The 23,988-nt window shown below is 48.3% G+C and overlaps 1 protein-coding gene across 1 annotated transcript in view; it reads right to left on the bottom strand.

Annotated features, from left to right (window-relative positions):
* Window positions 1-23,988, bottom strand: part of Pepd (peptidase D) — a 135,407-nt gene that overhangs the window by 85,082 nt on the left and 26,337 nt on the right. The window contains exons 5-7 of the mRNA XM_057762671.1: window positions 23,655-23,702; window positions 21,136-21,197; window positions 9,573-9,617 (exon numbers count right to left, since the gene is read on the bottom strand). Coding sequence (XP_057618654.1) covers window positions 9,573-9,617; window positions 21,136-21,197; window positions 23,655-23,702 — 155 coding nt within the window. The remainder of the gene's footprint in view (window positions 1-9,572; window positions 9,618-21,135; window positions 21,198-23,654; window positions 23,703-23,988) is intronic.

Below are 23,988 nucleotides of genomic sequence, written 5' to 3'. Positions count from 1 at the left end.
GTCAGTGTGCATTCACCTTGCTAATAAGGACATGCCGATCTGACTTCCCAGCACTGGTGCTGAGTTAAGAATGTCCCTCTCTCAAAGAGACAGAAAAAGCAATTATAAAGCAGGAAGAAGGCTGCCACGGGGAGACTCTGGATGCTACAGGAGGTGAAGATGGGAAGGAAGAACCCAGGCATGAAGAGGCCCCCAACAGCAGGACCCGGAGGAGACTGGAGAACGGGTCAAGGGTCTTCTGCACATTCCTCTAATGGTCAGTTAAGCTCCTTTGTGGAAGGCTGAAGGCTACTCACCTCACTAAGCTCCCACGTGACCACCTTTCCTTCTCAAAAGGGGCAACCAGGCATTCCAAGATCAGCCAAGCTGGAGTGGCCAGGACCTGTGTCTCTGTCCAGAAGGCACCTATTGTCCACCTGTCTGTCCTCTACTGGTCGCAGACCTTGTCTGGTGGTGCTGCTCAGAACAGAGAGCCAGAGGGAGGAAAGAATGGCCAGAAACAGGATGGGTTCTGAGTGGCAAGGAGTTGAGTCATTCCTCAGACTCCACCAGAAGTAGTCAGCCCTCAGGGCAGCACAGAAGCAGCTGTGTCTCCACGATGACACTCATCTGGGGCAGCCAGCCCCTGGTTAAAGTAAAACAGGCTCTAGAGCACTCCGTCAGGGTATTATAGGGAGGCAGAATAACTACAACGAGGAGACTGCTCCCAAGCAGACACCCTCTTTCCTGAAGCCCGACTACACTTTGTCAGAGCAGCCTCTGATTCCACAGCCAGGGGACTGGAATGCTCACTGGTATTCTGCAGAAGGGAGGTGCAGCTCACAGTAGAGGTCCAAATCTACCCACAGGATAACCTTGTGACCACCGTCTCATTCCTCACTGCCGTCCTCCACAGACTGCAGGCATCTCTTGGATGCAGTGATGCTCAGAATAATAACGCAGCTAAATCAGACGTAGGTGTGCCACCTCGGGCTCTGTGCCCACTCCCTGGGCTTAGACTGCCGGTCTATCCCTCTCATGGTTGCTCCTACCAATACATCACAGTCCCTCAACCTGTGTCCACCCATCCACAGAACCCCACCGCAGAGAACAGGGAAAACATGGGATCGGGTATTTGGCACAGAAGCTGCCAGCCACCTGCCTCACCCGATCAGTGCACGGTCCCCATCTCTGGAGGGAGCATTCAGGAGGTGCAGACTCTCAACTTCTTCCTCCTGCTCTACCCTCCCTGCAGGCTCCTCCCAGCAGATAAACAACTGAACACCAAGCTAGGGGGTCGGCCACTCTGCCTCTCCTGCCACAATTGCCAAGTGTTTCCAGATACATCCTCTCCTCCTCTCTCCTGAGGCTACTCTCTGCCCTACCGCCCCCCATGGATTCTGGATACCTAACACCTCTTTTACCCTCTTTGTTTTCGGTTTTTGAGACAGGATATTACTCTATAGCTCAAGGTGGCATCAAATTTACCATATAACCCAGGTTAGCTCTGAACTCTAGCCCTTCCTGCCTTAGCAGGCATTTGGGGCTTACAGGCATATGCACCACACCAGCTGCCCACCTGGGCCAGTGTAGCTGGATCTTCTGCAGTAAAATCCCCTGCATTCACTCCCCTCTCTTCCAGCCATGTCCTTCAAAAGCAGCTTCTTCATACACCAGGAACCTCCTCTCCTCCTCCTCCTTCTGGCTATCCTTCTGTCCTTTACTCCTCCTTCTGGCTATCCTGCCCCTTTAGCCTCTGCCAACCTTCCTCTCACCTATCCCCGTACCCAGGGCTCACCAGTGAATTCAGGCACGCTGATTACCTTTTGCCCTTGGTTCCCTTCCACTTTGCCTTCTATACCTTTCCCTGTCTGTGGTATAAGCCTCTGGACTAGGTCTCCCACTAGAACCCAGCACGGAACATTCCCACTGTGCTCTGGTCTCACAGCCCTCCTGCAGCTGAAGGCAGACCCCTGGCATAGCATGCTAGGCCTCGCCCTCTGGTCTCCTGACAGCCCAAGGCTGCCCTTCACCTGCAGAGCTTCCCGCACAACATCTCTGCATCTGCGGCCTGTCAGCTCCAGCCCTGCCTGCTGCACACAGAATCTGGGGCCGTGGTGGGGCAGGGCAGTCCCTGCCTTCCTTTTGCTCACAAACTTTCAGTAGCCCCTAGTTAGCCCTTAGATGAAGGAAAACACCATGACCCTGACTGTTTCTCACAGGCAACTGCACGCAGCCTCTCCTCTGTCAGGAACCAGTTTCTGCCCTTTCACCTGGCTCAGTAGCCCCCAAATGCCAGGAAGCAACTTTTTCAAGGCTGGAGAGGGCTCCCTCGTCCCCTCCAGGTCAAGTCCGTCTCTGCTCCCAGGTAGGAGAGGGATCCTCCTAGAATGAATGCACTGAGAACCTCCTTAAGTGTCTTTCAAAAGGCTAGAGTGGACCTGAAGAGCAGGGACAGTGGAGGACATTTGTGGCCCAGAGCCGAGGAATTTGCACTCATCAGTCTTTGTCTTAATAAGACAGCACGACAGCACACAGGTTAGGGACTTTTGAAGCATGACTGACCTCACTTCCAGAAAAAGAGAAGGCAGGCATGCTAATATACAGCTGTAACCCCCAGGACTTAAGAGGCTGTGGCAGGAGGAGCACGAGTTTGGGGCTAGCAGGGGCTACACAGTGAGACCCTGTCTCTCACGGGTTGGAGGTAGGCTAAAGGAGGCCACTGCCTTCCTAGTCCTAGCCAGGTACCTTTTCAGTCCCACTCAGAGCCAGGGGGCGCCCACCAGGACTGGACTGCTGTCTTCTCGGGCGAGCAGGACAACCTCCTGGGAACTACTGCTCGGCCGCAGAGAAGAGGTTCAGGCTAGAACACCCTGGTGCCCTTACTGCCCCCACACTCATCCCTGGAAGAAGCCCAAGCTAGACCCCCTTCACTGAAGTGCTCTCATTTCCCACACATTCGTTCCTAGAAGAGGCCCAGGCTAGGAATGAATGTGTGGGAAATGAGCTTATTCCCCACACACTCATCCCTGGAAGAGAGCCAGGCTAGATCCCCCTCTAGCACCCTTATTCCCCACACTCATCCTTACAAGAGGCCCAGGCTAGACCCCTGACACCAATTCTCTTACTCTCACCCCTCCATCCCCCCCCACTCACCCCCGGCTCCTCCCCACAGTGGACTGCCATCTCCACCGTGGGAGAAAGAAGGTCAGATCCCAACAATTCTCTCCCCAAGCAGAGATATGCTCACGAGCAGCCAGTGGGGCTGGAGGCTCAGAGCCCTGCCATTAAGACTCTAACTGATTTATGAGGACTACTTTAAAAAAGAAAAAAACAAATCCCAAAACAAAACAAACAAACAAACAAAAAACCAACCGAGCTGGAGTAGCCCATCCCTATAATCCCAGAATTGGGGAAACTGGGGCAGGAAGCTGGAATTTGAAGGCAGCCTGAACTATCTAGAGATACTTGTTTCAAAAAACAAATACAGAAAAGCAAAGCCAACCAAACAAAAATAGAACTAAGGCAAATGACCCTGGAAAGGTAGAACTCAGAGGCCTGGCTGGACTTTTAATCAAAGTTTAAGTAGGTATGTAACTAATTATACAGTCCTGGGTGCTCTTGGCCTGCGGATTCTCCTGGGTGCCAGGGATAGTGCCTACCCTACCTGGTTGGTTTATACAAAACACATGCTCTGGTACTGCAGACAATACTTAGTCTGTCCAATAGACTGCACAGCTTCTCCCAAGTGATGAGGCCACGTCTACCATGTCTGAGCAAAAAGGAAAGGGGGTGCTCCTCTATAGGTCAGAGCCTGAGGGAAGGACTCATCATCTAAGGAGGCATGAGATGGCTATATGATCCACCTACCAGTTTGACACCACCATGAGAGGTCAAGGCCGCCTCCTAGGGAAGCAACCAAAGAGCAGGGTGCAGGCTAAGACAACCTGAGTCCTTTATGAAGCTGGGGTGGAAGGCAGCTTGAGCTTAGAGATGGGGAATGAGGCATAGGTGCTGGAAGATGTGGGTGCTGCCTGGCTGTGGGATAATGGCTGTGAGTATCATTATACCCAGGGGGCTGTTCACACAGAAAGGCAACAACAAACCGGCTCTGACAGCACATACCTATAACTTGAGCACTCAGTCGGTGGAGGCAAAAGGATCATGAGTTTGTGGCCAGCCTGGGTATAGCAAAAAGCCAATGGCTTGGATATGAAGCTCAGTAATAGAGAAGTTATACACACACATACATGTGCCCCCTCCACATACACAGAGGCACCAACGTGTGTAAGGGGAGACGAGGGATCTCAGGCCTCACCCTGGAAACAGAAACTGGAGTCTCCTGCCACAGGCCTGAAATGACAAGAACTATACGAGGCAGAGATTTATTTGTGCAATCTTTTTTCTCCTTAAATATTCACAGGTCACAAAACTGCCTCTAGGCATTAAACCCAGGATTAAGACATCAATTAACTGAGGTCTGAATGCAGCACTGATTAAAATAGTAGCAAGACAGGATGAAGTATTTCCCAGATCAGTCTCTAAGCATCAAGGTGCCAGTTTGTTGAATAAAACCCATTAAAAGGGCCAGGAATTCCATCTCTCCCAAAGATGAATGCACAGGGAATGGTTCTGTGGGAGCCAGGTGGGCAGGAGTTCAATACCAAAGGACTCCCCAGGCCCTGCCCCCAACATCCCCTCCACACTGGAGACTGAGCAATCAAAGGGAGATAGCTCACACAATAACAGGAGGGAAAGAAAGGGGCTAGCTGGAGTTCCATGCCCTCGGGAGGCTCCTCCAGCAAGTCCTCTCCAACAAGCCAGAGCCAAGTTCAGCCCCTAGAGGAGTTGGGGACAGGCAGGTGAGAAGAAGTCCACTCCACACCCGGACCACACCCAACTGGGCTGTAACGGCACACACAGAACAGGTGCTCAGACACCCGGACCACACCCGACTGGGGCTATAATGGCACACACAGAACAGGTACTCAGACATGGGTTTTGCCAAAGTACAGACTCCTCCTTGGGCACTGGTGCAAACAGAGCAGGAGGAAGCTTTGAGTCTCTGCTCTCGTCCTGTGAATGCTTCCTTTATTTGGGTCAGATTCCTATTCAAGGCCACGTTAATGACTGAAGGAATGCTTGTCTACAATCCCATGAAACTTGACCTAGATCATCCCCCCCACCCCACCCCCGCCAAGGCTCAAGGCATAGAGAGTAACTAAGGTATTTAGCCTCTAGGGAACAGGAGGCTCAAGAGTTTACGACCAGTGTGGGCTATGTAGTGATACCCAGTCTCAAACACAAAACTAAATATTAACTAAGGTATGGTACTATGAACTTTACAACATCCTAGTCTAATGCCCTGTGCTGGTAGTTTTTTGCTTGGTTGTTGGTCAACTTGACACAAACCTAGACATACCTGGGTAGAGGGAATTTTAATTTGGAAAATGCCTCCCATAAGACTGATCTGTAAAACAGTCCATGGGGTATTTTAACTGATGACTGATGTGAAATGGCCTGACCCTCTGTGAGTGATGCAGTCTCTAAGCAGGTGGTTCTGGAGAGCATGAGAAAGCAAACTAAGCAAACCATGGGGAGCAAGTCAGTAAGCAGCGCTCCTCCATGCTCTCTTCTTCAATTCCTGCCTCCAGGGTCCGCCTCGAGTTCCTGCCCTGACTTCCTTCAATGATAGACTGTGATATACCAGTGCAAGAAGCCAAATAAATCCTTTCCTTCCCCAAATTACTTTTTGGTCATGGTGTTTTATTTTTTTTAAATGATTTATTTTTATTTTATGTACATTGGTGTCTTGACTACATGTGTGTCTGTATGAAGGTATCAGACCTTCTGGAACTGAAGTTACAGACAGTTGTGAGCTGCCATGTGGGTGCTGGGAATTGAACCACTGAGCCATCTCTCCAGCCCGGTCATGGCGTTTTATCACAGCAATAGAAACCTAACTAAGATACCCCCTAAAGACATGTCAATGTCCCCAATTATAGCTCTGAGCCTTTAGTCACTTTGCATGCCGAGAACAGAAGAGCCTCACAGACAGATCACCCCTGAATGGAGCAAGTGTCTCAAGGACTGAGAACACTGAGAAAGGAAGGGCGTCTTGTCTGCCCAAGCAGGAGCAAGCATCTCATGAAAACAGATGGTTCCCTCAAGTGCTAAGACTTCTCTGGAGTCACGTGCCAGAACCAGAACTGACACAAGGATCAGCTGGACCCCAAGTTGACCCAAACTCCTTAACTGTACAAATTTCTCAGTCCTACCTGCCCCCCTCAAAAACTCACATGACGCTCACCAATGGCTGAGACTCCTGTTCTCCATCTTCCCAATGTAGTCACGGTGACTACACTCCTTTCCGCTTGGTTCCTAAGGCTAGTGACCAGATCCAATTTGTTGGGTCAGATGTCTGGTACAGAACTTTGGGCAAGTGATGCTCCCCGACCTGTCTCCCCACTTTCTGGTGTGCAGGAACCAAGTACTATCTCTGCCTGGGGACTCTCCGGTCCTTACATAAAGGATCTGTGAAGGGTGCCAGGACTACTCAGGAGACACAGATGGTGGTCTGTACTTCCCATATGCTAGGTATCTAGGTCATGGTCTGCACACAAATTTGGGACATGTTTGGGTGCACCTCTGTCCTGAAGCCCCTAAAGTTTATATCCTGTACAGGCAGTAGTCAGGGGAGCAGAAATGGTACCTACAGGCCACATTTTAATGCATGCAGGCCGCTTTAACTCCATGTAATTAACACTTCTAAAAGCGGCGCATGACTCAAATGAACACGGTCTCACTTAAAACCGAAGGAGATACACAGCAGCCATGGATACACTCACTCTTCCGTGAGTACTTAGCTGCAGCCCCTGGCACGCAGCTATGAGAAGAATGAAGGCATCTCCTTTTATTTCCTACCCTACCTCCAGATCAATTTCATCCTCTACAAAACAGCAAAGCAGAAGCCCAGCCTGAATTATGGCAGTGACATGCCTGCTCTTAGTGAGATTCAACTTTTGACCTATACATTCCGGCCGCAATGCTGAGCAAAAGGAAAGAAATGTGCAGTTATGATCTTGTGTTTGTTGGAAGAGTACAATTATGGAGGAATTTACAGGAAATCAAAAAAGGCGCCGCTTGAGAGGATGGAAAACAATAAAACAGTCACACAAAGGAAATGAATGCCACCCAAAAACTAAACACAAAACCTGAGCGCCGGCTCCCATGCCGGGAGACCTCCCAATCAGACTGGTTCTGAAAAAGCCCCCACATGCCCAAATGCTAATCTGGGTCTGTGGTGGATGCCAGGGATGCTTTCCTACACAGTCCCTGCTCTCTGGCCCTGCTGTACTTGACCCTAGACTCAATCCAAGGATTCCAAAGGGGCTAGGAGTGAGCTAGGAGAAAGCTGGCACTCAGGTAAGCCTCAGACTCCAGGGCATTTAGCTGAGCAACAAGAGGCTATGTCAGACTATGAAGCCAACAGCCTGGACTCATGGCTTTTCCTTGGGTGAGTCACTAACTCTCTGGGCCTCAGTTTCCTCATCTGTAGTACGGGAATAACTAGAGCAGCTGCCTCATATGTCAGGAGCAACAACCTCTTGAAATAGAGTGGCATGTCCAGTGTTTATGAGCACTGGCCTTGCAGGGGAAGTCTCGATAGGGACCAGCGCTATTCAGGCACGCCAGCTTGACTCCTGTCTCATGTAATCACTACACCATGCAATCACTTCATCAGCTTTGCAGATGAAGAAACAGGGACTGGTAAATCCTTCCATTCTTACCATAAGTTGGGCATGACCACACTTCTGTACGGTGGTCTTGAAAGGGACAGAGACTGGGGCTAGTCTATACCTGAGCTGACAGTCTCCCTGTCAGATTCCCACCATGGGGCCGAGTAGGAAAGAGCAGACACCCAGAGCATTCTAGACCTAGGAGTGGCTGAGTGTGGTGGCATGGACCTACAGTTCCAGCATTGGGGATGAAAAAGCAGGCACATCTCATGTTTGAGGCCAGCCTGAGTTGCATGGTAACAACCCCACCCCCGAGTAAGCGAAACCCAAGAACTCCCAAAAATGTGACACCAAATGGTACTTTAATATCATAGAAAGTCCACCTGCTCTGGGAGATGAAAGACCCGCTGCTGCTGCATCCTGAGCCCCTCCTTGGGTTCTGGCAAGGAGGGCAATAATTGTGGCTATGATGGATCTGCCAAGCTCAACTGTATCCCTGCAGAGACTGGGCCCTGTGCTATTAAAACACACCCCTGAGGCGGCAAGGACAATGTGACATTTCTGAAATTGTTCTACTACCATCAAATGCCAAATAAGTCCTTTTTGCTGCTCGCTTTAATAAAGCTGAGCGGTATTCTTATAAACGCAGACTCCACCTTGGAGCCTCGCAAATGTCACTGGAATTAGAGTGAGCTTGCTCTAAACTGACGAACTAATGGCTCATCCCTCAGGGAGAAGCTGGAGCTCACAAGCCAGCTGTGGTCTCCAACACACTCCCCACTGTCAATGACCTCAGGGGAAAATCACAGTGAGGCAGATGGTGGACAGAGGACAATTTCGAGTACTGGGGACTTGTTCTGCTGAGTGAGCTACAGAGAGATGGACGCTGGTTACTTGAAGAAGAGATGCCATGAGCCTGGAGGATAGTCTCCATCCTCAGAGTGTAACAGAGTGGCTGTGACAGGCGCAGGGCCAGGGTTACTACTGACACCTGTCAGCTGCTCCTGTCTCCCATGGCACCTGCCTCAAACTCAACTCACCCGAGACAAGTCCCAGATCTGTTACTCCCAGTTCTGTCACCTGCTGGCCCATGGCCATGTGGCTCCTGAGCAGTCCCCTCAGTGCAACTGCCTCTGACTCCTAGTGATCTCCCGTTAGAGGCTAAAATACAAACCTGGTCTGTACTCTCCTAAGCCCTTCAAGTTTCCTGCGCTTTCTACTCCTCTCGGGACAAAGCCAAAAGCCTGACAGCAACAACATCCCTCCATCCACTCAGGGTCCACTTCCCTGATTTGCACAGCCACACAAGGTCCCCCATGTCCTTGAACATAGGGTTCCCTAGCCCACGGTTCTCAACCCCCACCGCATCATGCACCACCCTCACCTCCGTTGTGTTTAGCACACAGTATCCCCACATTTTAGGGTTCACAAGTCAGATCTCCCAACTAGGCAGAAAAATGTCACCACACAAACTCGGGATCAGAAGTGAGAAGCCTTCTGCACCCCTCCCAGTGGAGTCTGCCTGTCTCTCTCCCACTTCCACAGGAAGTGCAGCCACTCAACAAAGAAAAACTGTTCTGCTACCATTGAAGAGCATCTCAGTGGCCTGGGAAGAAAAGCAATGGCATAGAGAAGCTATGCCCAGCCTGAGAAGGTTCACCCCCAAAGCCACCTGACAAGCCAGCCGTGCTGCATGTAAGAGCTGCCTATGGAAGAGCCACAGCCTTGAAGAACATGGGTAACAGGGTGGTCCACATGTCAAGATGTTCTCTAAGAAAGGTGGTCAAAAGAACCGTCTCCATTATCCATGAACTGAGTACAATTAGCCCAGGTAGTCACAAGCTGAGGACTCACCATTCCACAATCTCTGGGTGAAGAATTTTGTTGTTGACATTGAACCTATAGAGAGAAAACACAACAATGGCATTGGTTGGATGGCCGATATCGTACCTCATTCAACACAAACACACCATGACCAAAAGCAGCCCCACCTTTTAACTTCCTGACTCTCTGACCCGGAGAAAGCTGCTGCTCGCCTCCTGCAGGCCTGGAAGCCTGGGCTGCCACCTCTAAGTGTGGTCAGTTGGAGATCAAGCATTTGACTATAAAATAAAAGAGGGGTCCTCTTCCCTACTAGACAGGCCCTTATCAAGTTTATTAACCCACACACAATGGGGGAACCAGAAAGAGAAAACAGAAAGAATACCGGGATGAGGAAACTGAGCTTTTCATGAATGTGATGAAAACACAAATCTACACATCCATTTTAGAAACAAACTCATTTCAGGTACATGGGTATCTGTGCGCTGTGTACATTCCTGGTGCCCGTGGAGGCCAGAAGAGAATGCTGGATCCCTGGGACTGAGTCTCTAAGAAATACCATAGTCAAAATGCCAAACAACAGCGCATATGTTGGTGGTCCTGAACTCACAGTGGTTAGACTTTGAAGTTTTAAGGTTTTTTACTGGGATTTAATGAGAAGGTTCTACAACTGAGTGGTTCAACTTTCAGTTTCTAACCTTACAAAAGGCTGATGGGATACAACACAGCTGTCAATCAAGGAGTTTCTGCATCTTGCAAGCATAATGAGAAACTCAATTCACCACACACAGGGTACGATCCTGGTGTGTTCTGATCAGCGGCCAATTCCGCACCAGAAACTATGACAACCAGAAGGCAGTGGGAGACTGTTCAAAGAACTGAAAGAAAAAAAAAACTGAGAACAAAGAAATTTCAGCAAAGATATGCTTCAAAAATGAAAGAAAAGGGTCTCATTGTGACCTGTGACCCTGACTATATGAGAAGCACCATTAGGGCTCATCATGTGGGAATGCATGTCAGTTTGTATGTCCAGAAGGGTAAGACCTGCTGTGAGCCCAACTGTCTGGAACACAGGATTCAGTCTGATTGACAAGTGTCCAACTCCTTCACCACTTTCTGTTAGACCAGAATCCGTGAGTCACGGACAGTCTTTGTAGATCTGGAGCCCATGGCGATTGATGAGATCCCCCAAAGTGACTTATGCTACCCAAATGATGCCACTAACACTATGTCCATTGCATCACTAGCGAGGTGACCAAGTCAAATTGGACTTGCAGCTTCCTTGGTTTCCTCAGCTTTAAAGGTTCTTATTCTACTTCACTGCTGATGCTGAGGCTCTCTATCGACTGTGGCAATATGTCTGAACTGGCGTTCTCCAAGTGTTCATACCCTATAGCTCTAACTTGATCCCCACCCCGCCTGGAGCACTCAAACTGTGGCTTCCTGGAGGACAATGAGGCTGTGTGACATCAAACCCCCAACCCATGCCAACCTCAGCCACTCCTCACTCAAATGCTTCCTCCAGCATAACGGAGCCACTGTTCAAAGGGGCCCCGCCATGAATCTGACAGAGTTCTAGAGCAGCTCGTACCCTACCCTCGTACCTACTTCCCCTCGGCTGCCTATGCCCCAGCCATCTCTGCAGAGGCCACTGTGAGAACTGTTCCTAGCAGAGATCAGTAACAGCTGCTCTGGACCTGCCAATCAGACGGTAACACATGACCCTCAGCACAGCCCAACACATGGCCTGCCGTCTCCCATACTGTGGAAATGTGCCACCCAAGGATGGGAACGCCGCCATCACTGCCACCAAAACTAAGAATAGCAGCCATGTGGACTGGTGCCCCATGGACTTCAAGGCTGTATCAACTACTTGCTTCCCAGTGTGGTGCCCAGGAGTCTGGCCAGAGCGCAGTGTGCTTTGTATTTTGAGCAATATGCCTGCCATTGTAGAGGCCTGGGCCTGCACGGACCACGAGTTTGACTTGGAGTATGCCAAGGGGACTTTTGTACACTGGTATCAGGGGAAGGACATGGAAAGGTGAGTTTCTTGAGGTCAGAAGGACAAGGCTGTCCTAGAGAAGAATTACAAGGAAGTAGGCATCAACTCCTACGAAGATGGGGATGAAGGAAAGGACAGACTACAGCTTGGAGCATGTTCACTACAGTTACGGCCAAATCCTTCAAAAAGTCTCCCTGCATTGCTTTGAAAAAAAAGGAGAATTAAAACACCTCAGATAAACAAAATACGAGGGAATCCTCCCTAATACATTTGTCCTCCAAGAATTCCTTCAGCCTGAACGGGCACTACAGAGTGGCATAGCTCTACATGAAGAAACAGGCACTGATGGACCAGGGAGATAGTTCGGTAGGTAAAGGCGCTTGTTGTGAGCTTGATGACTGGACTTCAATTCCTGGGACCCACTTGGTGAAAGAGAACCAACTCTCGCAAGTTGTCCTCAGACCTCCACATAAACAACACACATTACATATGCACACGAACACAAATGAATAAATGTAAAAGGGGGGGATTTTTTGGTTTATTTTTAAAGGCAGAGGTTGGTGCCAGAGAGATGGTTGGTGGTTAGAAGCATATATTGCTCTTCCAGAAGAAAGGAGTTCGAGTCCCAGGACCCATTTTGGGTAGCTCTTGTAATTCCAGTTCCAAGGGATCTAATTCCCTCTTCTGGCCTCTACAGGCACTAAATATGCATATATACACTCACACAGATTTGAATACACATACACAGATATGAATAAAAATAAACCTTTAGCAGGGGTCACTAACCTTTACCAGTGACCATATAGGTAAATATGGAGATAGCAGAAATGTAGCTTTTGCTTGTAACGTCTTAAAAATTACCAACAGACACATGCATACATGCACGTGCATATATACACATGCATGTACACACGCACACTTGCTCACACACACACACACAAAATAAAGAGAGAAAGATATCAGATGCAAAAGCCCACAAACAGGCTAACTCCATTTAACATCAAGCGTCGGGTAAACAGGGAGACAGGTCATTAGGAGCTGGAGTGAGGGGCCTGGAGAAATGACACTGACCATAGGGGAGCACAGGGCTTCCTTTGGATGATGAAAATGTTCCCAAACTGATAAAGATGGTGGTCACATAACTCAGTGAGCACACCAACCCTATTCACGAGAATCAGCAGAGGACCCATGGGTAAGCACTTGGCCTTATGGATTCCACAATCTCCTCCACAGAGGCATAGGCTGAGCTGTGAGTTCCTGACTTCATACAGCCCAGGGACTCTTCATGACCTCATAAATGGAATTTGAACTGATCTAATGCCATGTTTGTAAGAAATAGCCTTACCCTGACCAAGGAAAGGAATAGGGATGGGCATGAAAAGGTACCAGCAGCCTTAGAGGATTCATTTCTGAAGTTTTGGAGACCTTGAAGTACACAAGCAAGACATCTGGGTTCTAAATCAACTTAAATACTTCAAAATCAAAGTCATGGGTCTAGAAGGATGGCTCAGTGGTTAAGAACACTTGCTGCTCTTACAGAGAACCTGGGTTCAGTTCCCAGCACCTACCAGCATACAACCATTTGTTACTCCGGGGGATCCAGTGCCCTCTTCTGGCCTCTAAGGGCACTGCCTGCATGTTGTGCACAGATATACATGCAGGCAAGCATTCATACACATAAAATAAAAATAAATGAATCTGAGAACAAAAGAATCAAATTCCTACCTGTGGAGTATCAAAGAGATTATAGACAGCCAATGTAGCTCAGAATGGAGAACAGAGCAGCAAGTCACACAAATCAGGACAATACAGATGTTCCTCCCATCTCGCAACTGTGGACTAGCTAGCTGTATCTCATTTCACACAATGCATATACCCACGTGCATACAGACACGGCTGTGCAAACACACATGCACGCACAGGCAGCAAGGTGGAACAGGGTAAGATGATGGCACACAGACACAGCTGCACAAACACACACACACAAAGACAGCTGTGAGCTTTAGAAGACTAGACAGAAGACATACACAGATGCGTACTTAAGAGATATCCAACACACACTTTGGAGCTATCAGGGATACAAGGAACATACCTAAACACAATAAAGGCAATATACAGCAAGCCAACAGCCAACATCAAACTAAATGGAGAGAAACTCACAGCGATCCCACTGAAATCAGGAACAAGATAAGGTTGTCCACTCTCTCCATATCTATTCAATATAGTTCTTGAGGTCCTAGCTAGAGCAATAAGACAACAAAAGGAAGTCAAGGGGATAAAAATTGGAAAAGAAGTCACTTTCACTATTTGCTGATGATAGTTTACATAAGCGACCCCAAAAATTCTAACAAGAAACTTCTATAACTCATAAACACCTTCAGTAATGCAGTAGGATACAAGATTAACTCAAAAAAATCAGTAGCCCTCCTGTACACAGATGATAAAAGGGCTGGGGAAGAAATCGGAGAAACATCATCCTTTACAATAGCTACTAACAGCATGAAGTATCTCAGAGTAACTCTAACCAAACAAACAAGTGGAAGACTTGTATGACAAGAACTTTAAATCTTTGAAGAAAGAAACTAAAAAAGACACCAGAAAATGGAAAGATCTCCCATGCTCTTGGGTAGGTAGAATTAACATAGTAAAAATGGCAATCTTACCAAAAGGAATCTACAGACCTTGAAAGAACAATACTCAACTTCATATGGAAAAGCAAAACACCCAGGAGAGCCAAAACAATCCTGTATAATAAAGGAACTTCTGGAGATATCACAATCCCTGACTTTAAACTCTACTACAGAGCTACAGTACTGAAAACAGCCTGGTATTGGCATAAGAACAGACAGGAGGACCAATGGAACCAAATGGAAGACCCAGATATTAATTCACATACCTATGAACACCTGATTTTTGACAAAAAAGCAAAAAATATCAAATGGAAAAAAGAAAGCATATTTAACAAATAGTGCTGGCATAACCGGATATCAACATGTATGAGAATGAAAATAGACCCATATCTATCACTATGCATAAAACTCAAGTCCAAATGGATCAAAGACCTCAACATAAAGTCAGCCATACTGAACCTTATAGAAGAGAAAGTGGGAAGTAGCCTTGAACACATTGGCATAGGAGATCTCTTCCTAAATATAACCCCAGTAGCACAGCCAATGAAAGAAACAATTAATAAATGGGACCTTCTGAAACTGAGAAGCTTCTGTAAAGCAAAGGACATGGTCAACAAGACAAAATGACAGCCTACAGAATGGGAAAAGATCTTTACCAACCCCACATCAGACAGAGGGTTGATCTCCAAAATATACACAGAACTCAAGAAATTGGTCATCAAAAGAACAAATAATCCAATAAAAAATGGGGGTACAGACTTAAACAGAGAACTCTCAACAGAAGAATCTAAAATGGCTGAAAGACACTTAAGGAAATGCTCAACATCCTTAGTCATCAGAGAAACGCAAATGAAAACAACTCTGAGATTCCATCTTACACCTTTAAGAATGGCCAAGATCAAAATCACTGATGACAACTTATGCTGGAGAGGATGTGGGATAAAGGGAACACTAAAACATTGTTGGTGGGAGTGCAAACTGGTACAGCCCCTTTGGATAGCAGTATGGCAATTTCTCAGAAAATTAATAAACAACCTACTTCAAGACCCAGCAATACCAATTTTGGGTATATATCCAAAGGATGCTCAATAGTGCCACAAGGACATGTGCTCAACTATGCTCATAGCAGCATTGTTTGTCATAGCCAGAACCTGGAAACAATCTAAATGCCCCTAGACCAAAGAATGGATAATAAAAATGTGGTACACTTACACAATGGAGTACTATCCAGCAGAAAAAAAATAATGACATCTTGAAATGTGCAGGCAAATGGATGGATCTAGAAAACATCATATTGAATGAGGTAACCCATACCCAGAAAGACAAATATCATATGTACTTACTCATAAGTAGCTTTTAGACATAAAGCAAAGCAAAAAAAAAAACAAAACAAAAACAAAAACAAAAAAGCAAAAAAAACAGCCTACAATTCACAATCCCAGAGAACCTAGACAACAAAGAGGACCCTAGGAGAAACATACATGGATCTAAACTACAAGGGACATAGAAAAAGATAAGATCTCTTGAGTAAATTGGGGGCATGGGGACCATGGGAGAGGGTTGAAGAGGAAGGAAAAGAGAGGGAGAGGAGCAGAGAAAATATATAGCTTAATAAAAACAATAAAAAGAGAGAGAACTATCCAAGTTAGAGATGGACAGATATGTCACCTGTGTGCTAGGAAGAACATATTCCTAGAACCCCAGTAGACGCCTGAGAATACAGATAGTACTGAACATTAAAGAGATCATGGTTCCCTCCCCCAAGCATGAATAGCTATGGCAAAATTTAATTTACTAATTAGGCACAGTAGGAGGTTAGTAATAAGTAATAATAACACAGAACAATTACAACATACTAGAATAAGATTGCCAGCATCAATAGACTTGTGCTTTGGAAAACTAATTACAAGTGAAATAAGGCTTTCTGAACACAAGTACTGGCTGATTTGATAACAGCCACTGAGAGACTGATGGGTGAGTATCACATGCATCCCAGATAAAAGATGAAAGATGGAACCCAGAACAACATAAACTTATGAACTGGCCAAGCATAACAACACACGCAACCTCAGCCATGCAGGGGCCTGAGGTAAGAGGACTATGTTTGAGGCAAGCCTGGACTACACAGTGAGACCTGAGAATAGTTCCATAGTGGGCCGCGTGCTTTGGGGTGCCTGACCTGTGCACAGCATCCCATTCCTTCCCACGTCTGTCCCCTACTACCTCCTTCTCTGGGCCTCACCTCTTACTCTGTTACCCCATGCATGGTCTTCGGGGCTCCTAAGCTGGAACAGGAGCCTTCAATGAGTGCCCTATCCTGAAGGCTATGAGCACTGACTTGGGGTCCTTATGAATTATAGATTTCTAGAATTTTCCATGTAGTATTTTCAGAATGTGGTTAACTGTGAGACTGTAGAAATCAGAAATACAGACAAAGGAGGAATTATGCCCTATGCCCAGACAAAGGCAGCCATACGTAGCACACAGGATCATCTAGACACGTACATACACTCATTCTAATAGCCAGGCACACATATATGGAAAGACCCACAACTACATAAACAGGGACACACAGAAGAGTCGAAGAGTCTGTGTGGATAGATGTCACTCTAAGTGATGCACGCAGATAGTCCACATCGTAGCCTCAGTGCTAGTAGCACTTTCACTAAGGAGAATATGTTCATTATGCAAAAAAATCACAAACTCAAAACCCTACCATGCCCGTGAGGGTGAGAGGGTATCCTCGCAGGGGAAGGTGGACAACGTAAGGGTGAACAGGGTGGGCCTGGCCCAGGGTGGGCCTCTATCTCCTCCCACCCCTACCCTAAGGTTTCTAAGCTGGGGCAGGTTCTCCCATCATGGAGATTTCCATGGGCCATAATTTGAAATCCAATCCTAAATATTAACTTGATATGCAAGTTAACTGTTACCCAAAAGTCATGGTCCTCAAACCACAAATTGGCATTTTGCTGTAAATCATCAAGTTTTAATAATGTCCCTCTAACTTCCTGGGTTTTAAAATTCACATCATTGAATATTAATATCCTTGCATTAGCAAGTCCCAAATTCAGCATTTCATATTTAACTGCTTATTTAAATGGAATTAATTTGTAACCAATTGTCTTCAAATATGCAAGGCAATTTAACTAAATGCCAAAAGATAAGAAATATGCTTCTTCTCAGTAGCCAGCTGATGTGACGTAAGGACCGTATTTCTCTCTCAGATGACGGCATGAATGGTGAACTCTGGTAATTTGCTGTCTCCACGAAGAGCCCATGGGCACAGGTTCTGCCTGTCTGGAAGGGGGATGGGCTCATACCAGGGAAGCATCCCCACTACATGTCTTGACTCTGATGGATGGGTGGCCCTCAGCTCAGGCCACATGCCCGCTCCATAGAACCTTCATGGTCAGTTTCCCAGTCCCAGGAACTGCCCTAAAATCTACTTCCCCGGACACTAACAAAGATCCATGCCATTTGACTTAGTCATGGGTTGCAGGAGCTGACTGCTCTAGGGACCCTGTGCCTGGAGAACACAAGAAGAGGTCTCCAGTCCTCTTCACTCAGGTCTGTCCCCATCTCTACCTCTCCCAGCTCCAGCCTACACACCAGACCTTGTACCCACAGCAGAGCCTGGCAATGAGTACTTGACCCTGCTCCTGTCCACCAGATGGAGAGGCCTTCTACTAAACACTCCCTGGAACTTGTCTCTGATCCAGCAGGGCCCCCAAGCATGGCCCATAGGCTGGGCAGACCCCTCACTCAACTCAAAGACCACAGGGCTAAGCCTGGCACCATGGGCTGGGCAGACCCCTCACTCAACACAAAGACCACAAAATGATCAGACGCCATAGCCTCTTATGAGCCCAGTGACCTGTGGCTTTAGCAAGATCTCCTTGACCTCCAACATGTCTACCTCCTCCCTCACTTCCACCTCCCTCTTCCTTCTGCTAGTCTACTGTCCCCACCTCTCTCAGACCAGGCGCACACTCTCCTGTGGGCCTCAGGAGGCCTAAGGCCTGAAGCTGAGGTTACACATATGGGACAGTACCCCAGGTAGGTAACCCCCATGAAGCCACACTCTGAAGTAAAGTCACAAACCAATTCCCTGGCTGGGAGGGTCTGGGAAGGGTAGATTACTAAGACTACTGCTACCCTCCTTCATGCAGGCCAAAGGGAAACGGCAGCCTGGGAGGCCATCAGGACAGATGGAGAGAGCTAAACCTGAGTAGACGTCTAGGCCAAAGGTCAGATAGGTTCAAGAGGCATTTCAAGAGATCAAAAGCACCAGGACTGTGGATCTCATTCGGGCAGTGAGAGGTGACAGGGGACAGAGCAGTCGCACGCTGGAAACTAGGACAACAACAAGACTCATCTTGCTTAGGGAACGGGCTATTATTATCCAGCAAACAGCTGGGTCACTCGGCAGGCAGGTAAATGCCGTCCTGAGTCATGGTGGCCCTTGAGGACAAGGTCTCTCCCTAGCCTGGCTCAGAGACCAATTGGAGACAGAAATAAGGTGTTAGCTACCTGGTAAGAGGCATGGGACTGGGCTACACCCAGAGCCCAGGAACACAGACATGACTTTTAACTGAGAGGACCTGGGGGCACTTAAGCCAATGCCAGGACCCGAAGTCAGTGCTCATGAAATGTAGAATAGAGGACAGTGATGAAGGCTCTTGTCCCAGCATAGAGCACCTGAAAATCACACAAAGGGCAACAGAGTGAGAGGCGAGGCCCATAGAAAAGGGGTATAAGAGAAAAGCCTACTTTGGACCAGAGAGAGGAGGGAATATGGGTACCATACACAGGCCAGATACGCTAAAGCAGAGATCATGGGTCAGACTCTGGCCAACAGCTCATCACATGGGTGCAGAAGCCAGCCCATACCCAGCATGGAAAGCAGTCACCCAGCTCAGCTGCTATGGGGCCCGAAGAACACTATAGGCAGCCCCTCACCATATAGGTGCATCCCATGAGTGGGAAGACTGTGGAAAAGTAAGGCAGCCCCTGGCTCTCAGGAAAAGCTCCAAGCTAGACATGGCGGTACACATCTATAATGGGAGACTTGTGAGCTACAGGCCAGCCTAAGCTATAGAGCAAGATCTTGTCTCAAAACAAAACCAGACAAGCCTCAAGATGTCCATGGAGTAGAGACTTACAGGGCACAAGCTCCCTGAGGTTCTGAGAATGACCAAAAAGACTCAGGGGAAGAGCAAGGGGCAGAAGCTGGGATCTGCTGAGAGGAGAGCAAGGTTGGAGTTTGCAGCAGGGAATCCTCTCAGTGAAGCCCCCAGTGACTGTGATGGCCGTGTGGTGTCCCACCTGCCTTTTTCGGTGAAACTTCCCAGTACAGCAGTGATCTGCCACAGCAGCTTCACCCCAGGATATCACCAGTCACATAATCCCGCAGACCCTGGCCTGGGAAACTCAGCATCCTCTCAGGCAGGGTTCAGACGCTGCAGCTTACAGTCAAACGGGAATCAGGCCACTGACCATGCTGGGTCCACCTGGCTATCACACAGTTGGGGAGACCAAGGCTCATGGGGGTAACAGATTTGAGCTACTGAGCAGGCTTTGGCCCCCAGCTGTCTCCGTTGGTCTCCACCACCCAAGCAGTGCTGTATTACATTGTGGTAGCCAAAGACAGAGAGCCAGTCAGTGAGAATCAGCCACCTGCATGCAGCACAGGGCCCTTCCCACATGGCTGAGACCCGAGCAGAGGCTGCAGATGGTGTGGGTTGTGAAAAGTGAGCAGGGTGTTGGGGCGCAGGCACTTGGCAGCTCTGGGGCATTAGGAGGGGAAGCCAGTGACAAGGCAATGGGCATTTCAGCAAGCTAAGCTGGTCACTACCAGGCCACTTAGGGCAAATCCCCAAGAGGATTCAGCAGTTTGTGCCATGAAGAAGCAAACTGGATACCCAGTGCCCCTGCCCCACAGCTCTTATCAGGGGAGAAACAATACATATTCATGAGCTCATAATCCCTGCTAATCACCCTCCATCACACATACACAGATTCCCTCCTGTGGCTGAGACTCATACATAATCATAAGGAGCTTCTTCCGGGACCACCTCAGTCCACAAAAGGACAACAGAGGACAAAGTGGCTACAGAGAACCTGTGCTTGGGGACACTGTGGCTCAGGTGCAACAGCATGGCTGAGGGCTGTTTGCTTCCTCAAGGGCCCAACTATAACAGTAGCAGCCCGGCCACTCCAGCCCAGACCTGAGGACTCAGTCTGACCTGGTAGCACAAGTGCAGCCAGCAGGCAGCACCCTCTGGGGGCATGGGTGAGGGGTGACAAGGAGACTGCCCAGAGAGGGGACCCGCTTCCTAAACAGGGATTAGGGGCTCAACCCAGAGCCTAACTGGGGAGTGAGTTAAGGATTAGGGCAGTGGGAGACACTGGGAGTTGTTGAGAACTGGGCTGGCCCAGGACTGGGGATGGGGTTGATACAAAAAAAGACTATAAAGCTCAGAGCCACAGCACAGAGCTCTTCTAGGCCTGCCTGGGCTAAACAGAAAACAAAACAAGGCTGTGGATGTGGGCAATTGCCTTAAAGGGTAAACTTGCTTTGCCTAAGCCTGTCATCCTCAGCTCAATTCCCAGGATCTACAGATGGAAGGAAAGAACCAGACCCCACAAGCTGTCCTTTGACCTCCACACACACACCATGGCACTACACTCACCCCCCCACATACACACACAACCAATCGATCAATGTAAAAAACAAAGAAAACAGCTACTCTTGTCACACAGTGCCCAGGGCTCTAGGGCTCTTCCAAGATGGAGCCCAATAAGAAGGGGTGTTTTTAAGGCAAAAGACGGAGTGATTTTACACAAATTATTTCTCTACACATTTCCTCCAAACACTTGATCAAATCCATTTTTATCACCCTCCCATATTTCATGTCCCGTGTGGCCAGTCTGGGAAAGATCAGTTGACAAAGGTCAGACTCACTTGCTGATGCCATCGAAGGAGGCCTCTCTGCAGACACTGCCACTGTCTGTGTTGACACCACGCTGTAGGGAGAAAAGGGGGTGTGAGAACAGGTGTGTCACACAAGGACCACTGGGCACTCCCAAGGCCTGCCTCGGGATGCCTGCCTCTTCCAGCCAGACTAATAGAAGAGAACAAGGAGGCCTACCGCAGCCCAGCATGCCCTGCCCCTCAAGCTTTTCCCTGGCAGAGACTCCACAGCAGGATAACTCTAAGCTGGGCCACAGGGCCAAAATGGAACTTCTTTCCTTGTTCAGTGTGAAACACAGAAATCCAACGACAGCGGTGCATGCTTGTAGTTCTAGCTCTAGGGAGGCTGAGGAGGGCTGATCACCAAGTCAAAGCTAGCTTGGGCTTTACAGACATTCTGTCTCAAAAACAAAAGCAGGAACCAACAAAAGAGAAAGAAGAAAATTAGAAGAAGAAGAAGCAGAGGCACCATAGATCTACAGCATCCCAGGTACACAGCAAGGGACAGGTCTGGATGGGCCAGAGCACACTGCTCACACTGCTCACACTGCGATCTACAGCATCCCGGGTACACAACAAGGGACAGGTCTGGATGGCCAGAGCACACTGCTTGCATTGCTCAGACACTCAGGCCCAGGCAGGAGCTGGGCAAGACAAGCAAGAACCTGAGACACCTTAACCAAAGTCAACAATCATAGAACAAAAATATTTGTTTGTTTGTTTGTTTTTTAAAGATTTATTTATTTATTATGTATACAACATTCTGCCTCCGTGTATGCCCACATGCTGGAAGAGGGTGCCAGATCTCATTACAGATGGTTGTGAGCCACCATATGATTGCTGGGAATTGAACTCAGGACCTCTGGAAGAGCAGCTGGTGCTCTTAACCACTGAGCCATCTCTCCAGCCCAACAAAAATATTTGAAAAAAAGAACCCCCCCCCAAAAAAAAAACGACAGCTGCCGATTTTTCTTGTAATCGTCCCCTAAACAAGATAGTGTAACATTACACACAGGGCACTGTGCTGGCTAGCTTTATGTCAATTGACACAAGCTAGAGTGATCTGAGAGGAGGGAACCATGGCTGATAAAAATGCCTCCATTAGATTGGCCTGCAGGCAAACCTGTAGGGCTTTTTCTTGATTATGATTGATGTGGGAAGGTCCAGTCCATTGTGGGCGGTGCCACCCCTGGGCAGGTGTTCCTATTCGGTATAAGAAAGAAGGCTGAGCAAGCCATGGGGAATAAGCCAGTAAGCAGCATTCCTTCTTACCCTCCGCATCAACTCCAGGTCTCTGTCCTGCTAGAGTTCCTGCCCTGTCTTCCAAGATGCCTGACTACAAGCTCTAAGATGGAATAAACCCTTTCCTCCCCAAGTTGCCCGTTTAGGTCATGGTGTTTACCTCAGCAACAGAAACCCTAAGATAGGCACTTAGCATTGCATTAGGTGTTATATTTAACCTAGCAATGATTTACTGGATATGGGACGGTATGCGTAGGTTAATGGAATAAGAGACTCCTGCACCTGTACTGTTGGGATCTCCAGAGGGTCTGGGAACCAACTCTCCATAGATAAGCAGGGACAACTACGGCCTCGGCCTCCATCTGCCTCCTTTTCCTAACTGTACACAGACATCCAATGGGAACGCAGCCATACACTGAGATAAAACAAGGGGTTCAGAGAAAAGCAAGCCACCCCAGAGAGGGAGACACTCTGAGCAGCCACAGCTTTCTCAAGAATCTTAAGCTGGTCTCTGACCAACTGAGACCCCAGATGGAACACACTGGGCCAGCTCTGACCGCAATCAAGACAGCTAGCTCCATGCTTAGCCACAGAAGCATGTAGCAAAGAGAACACATGGAGGGGTTGGCATTACTGTATAAGTCAGTCGACGAAGGAAAGAAGGGCCATTCTGGAAGCAAGAAGGGCTCTGTGTGTGAGAGTCCTACCGTCCAGGTAGACGAATGGACAACTGCACCTCCCAAGCCCCGCTTGGACACCAGGAGCCCACGCCACACACCTGCCCCACCCAAGGCTGTGCTCTCCTTAAGGTTCAAGAGTGTGCTTTTCAAACTATATAATCATAGGGGATTCGGGGTGCAAATAAAGAGTGACAATAAATAATGCCATGAGCTTAAGCTGGATACGGTTCCATCTCCCAGGCTTGTTTAATCCCAGGAATGCTGGCAATGCCTTGCCCACTGTGGCCACAAGACCAGACACAGCACACGCAGATGTGAGGACAGCATCTTAGACACGGCAGCCATTAGGACTACACCGGTGTCCTAACTTACCACAGATGACTATTTCTCAGTTTCTCTTCTGTGTTTACTTAAGACCATGTCTTATGTAGCCCAGGCTAGCCTCTAACTCTGATTGCCCTGCCTCAGCCTCCCTCTATGCCTAGGTTCTATTGTACAATCCTCCAAGCAGCAGAGGCAGGCTTTTAGCTCCATACAAACACCTCCTTGATGCCAAGTACGCATGGCTTCTGCACACCAGTCACTTACCAATGTGAGGAGGGCAGAGGGCTTCTGTGAGGTCAGGACACTGGCAATCTGAAAATCAAAAGAAAACCCACTTTAGAGCAGTGTTCGGGGTTGAATTGGAAATGTCTCAGATTCATGTTTTAAGTGGCTACTTTGTGGCACTACTTTGAAGGCTGCAAATCTTTTAGGAGGTTGTGTCTGGCTGGCAGAAGCAGGTCACGAGGTGGCATTTGAAGAATTTTCTAAGGCTCCTGATTCCTGCCTCCCTCCGCTTCCTGGTCTGCTGTGCTGGGAATACTCGCCACCACGTGCTCCCGCCATCACACTGCACCCATGGCTGAAACCCTCTGACACG

Source organism: Chionomys nivalis, chromosome 2 (assembly GCF_950005125.1).
Source record: "Chionomys nivalis chromosome 2, mChiNiv1.1, whole genome shotgun sequence".
NCBI lineage: Eukaryota > Metazoa > Chordata > Mammalia > Rodentia > Cricetidae > Chionomys > Chionomys nivalis.
The sequence above is the reverse complement of the archived record's forward strand: the minus strand, read 5'-3'. Positions and strand labels throughout refer to the sequence as shown.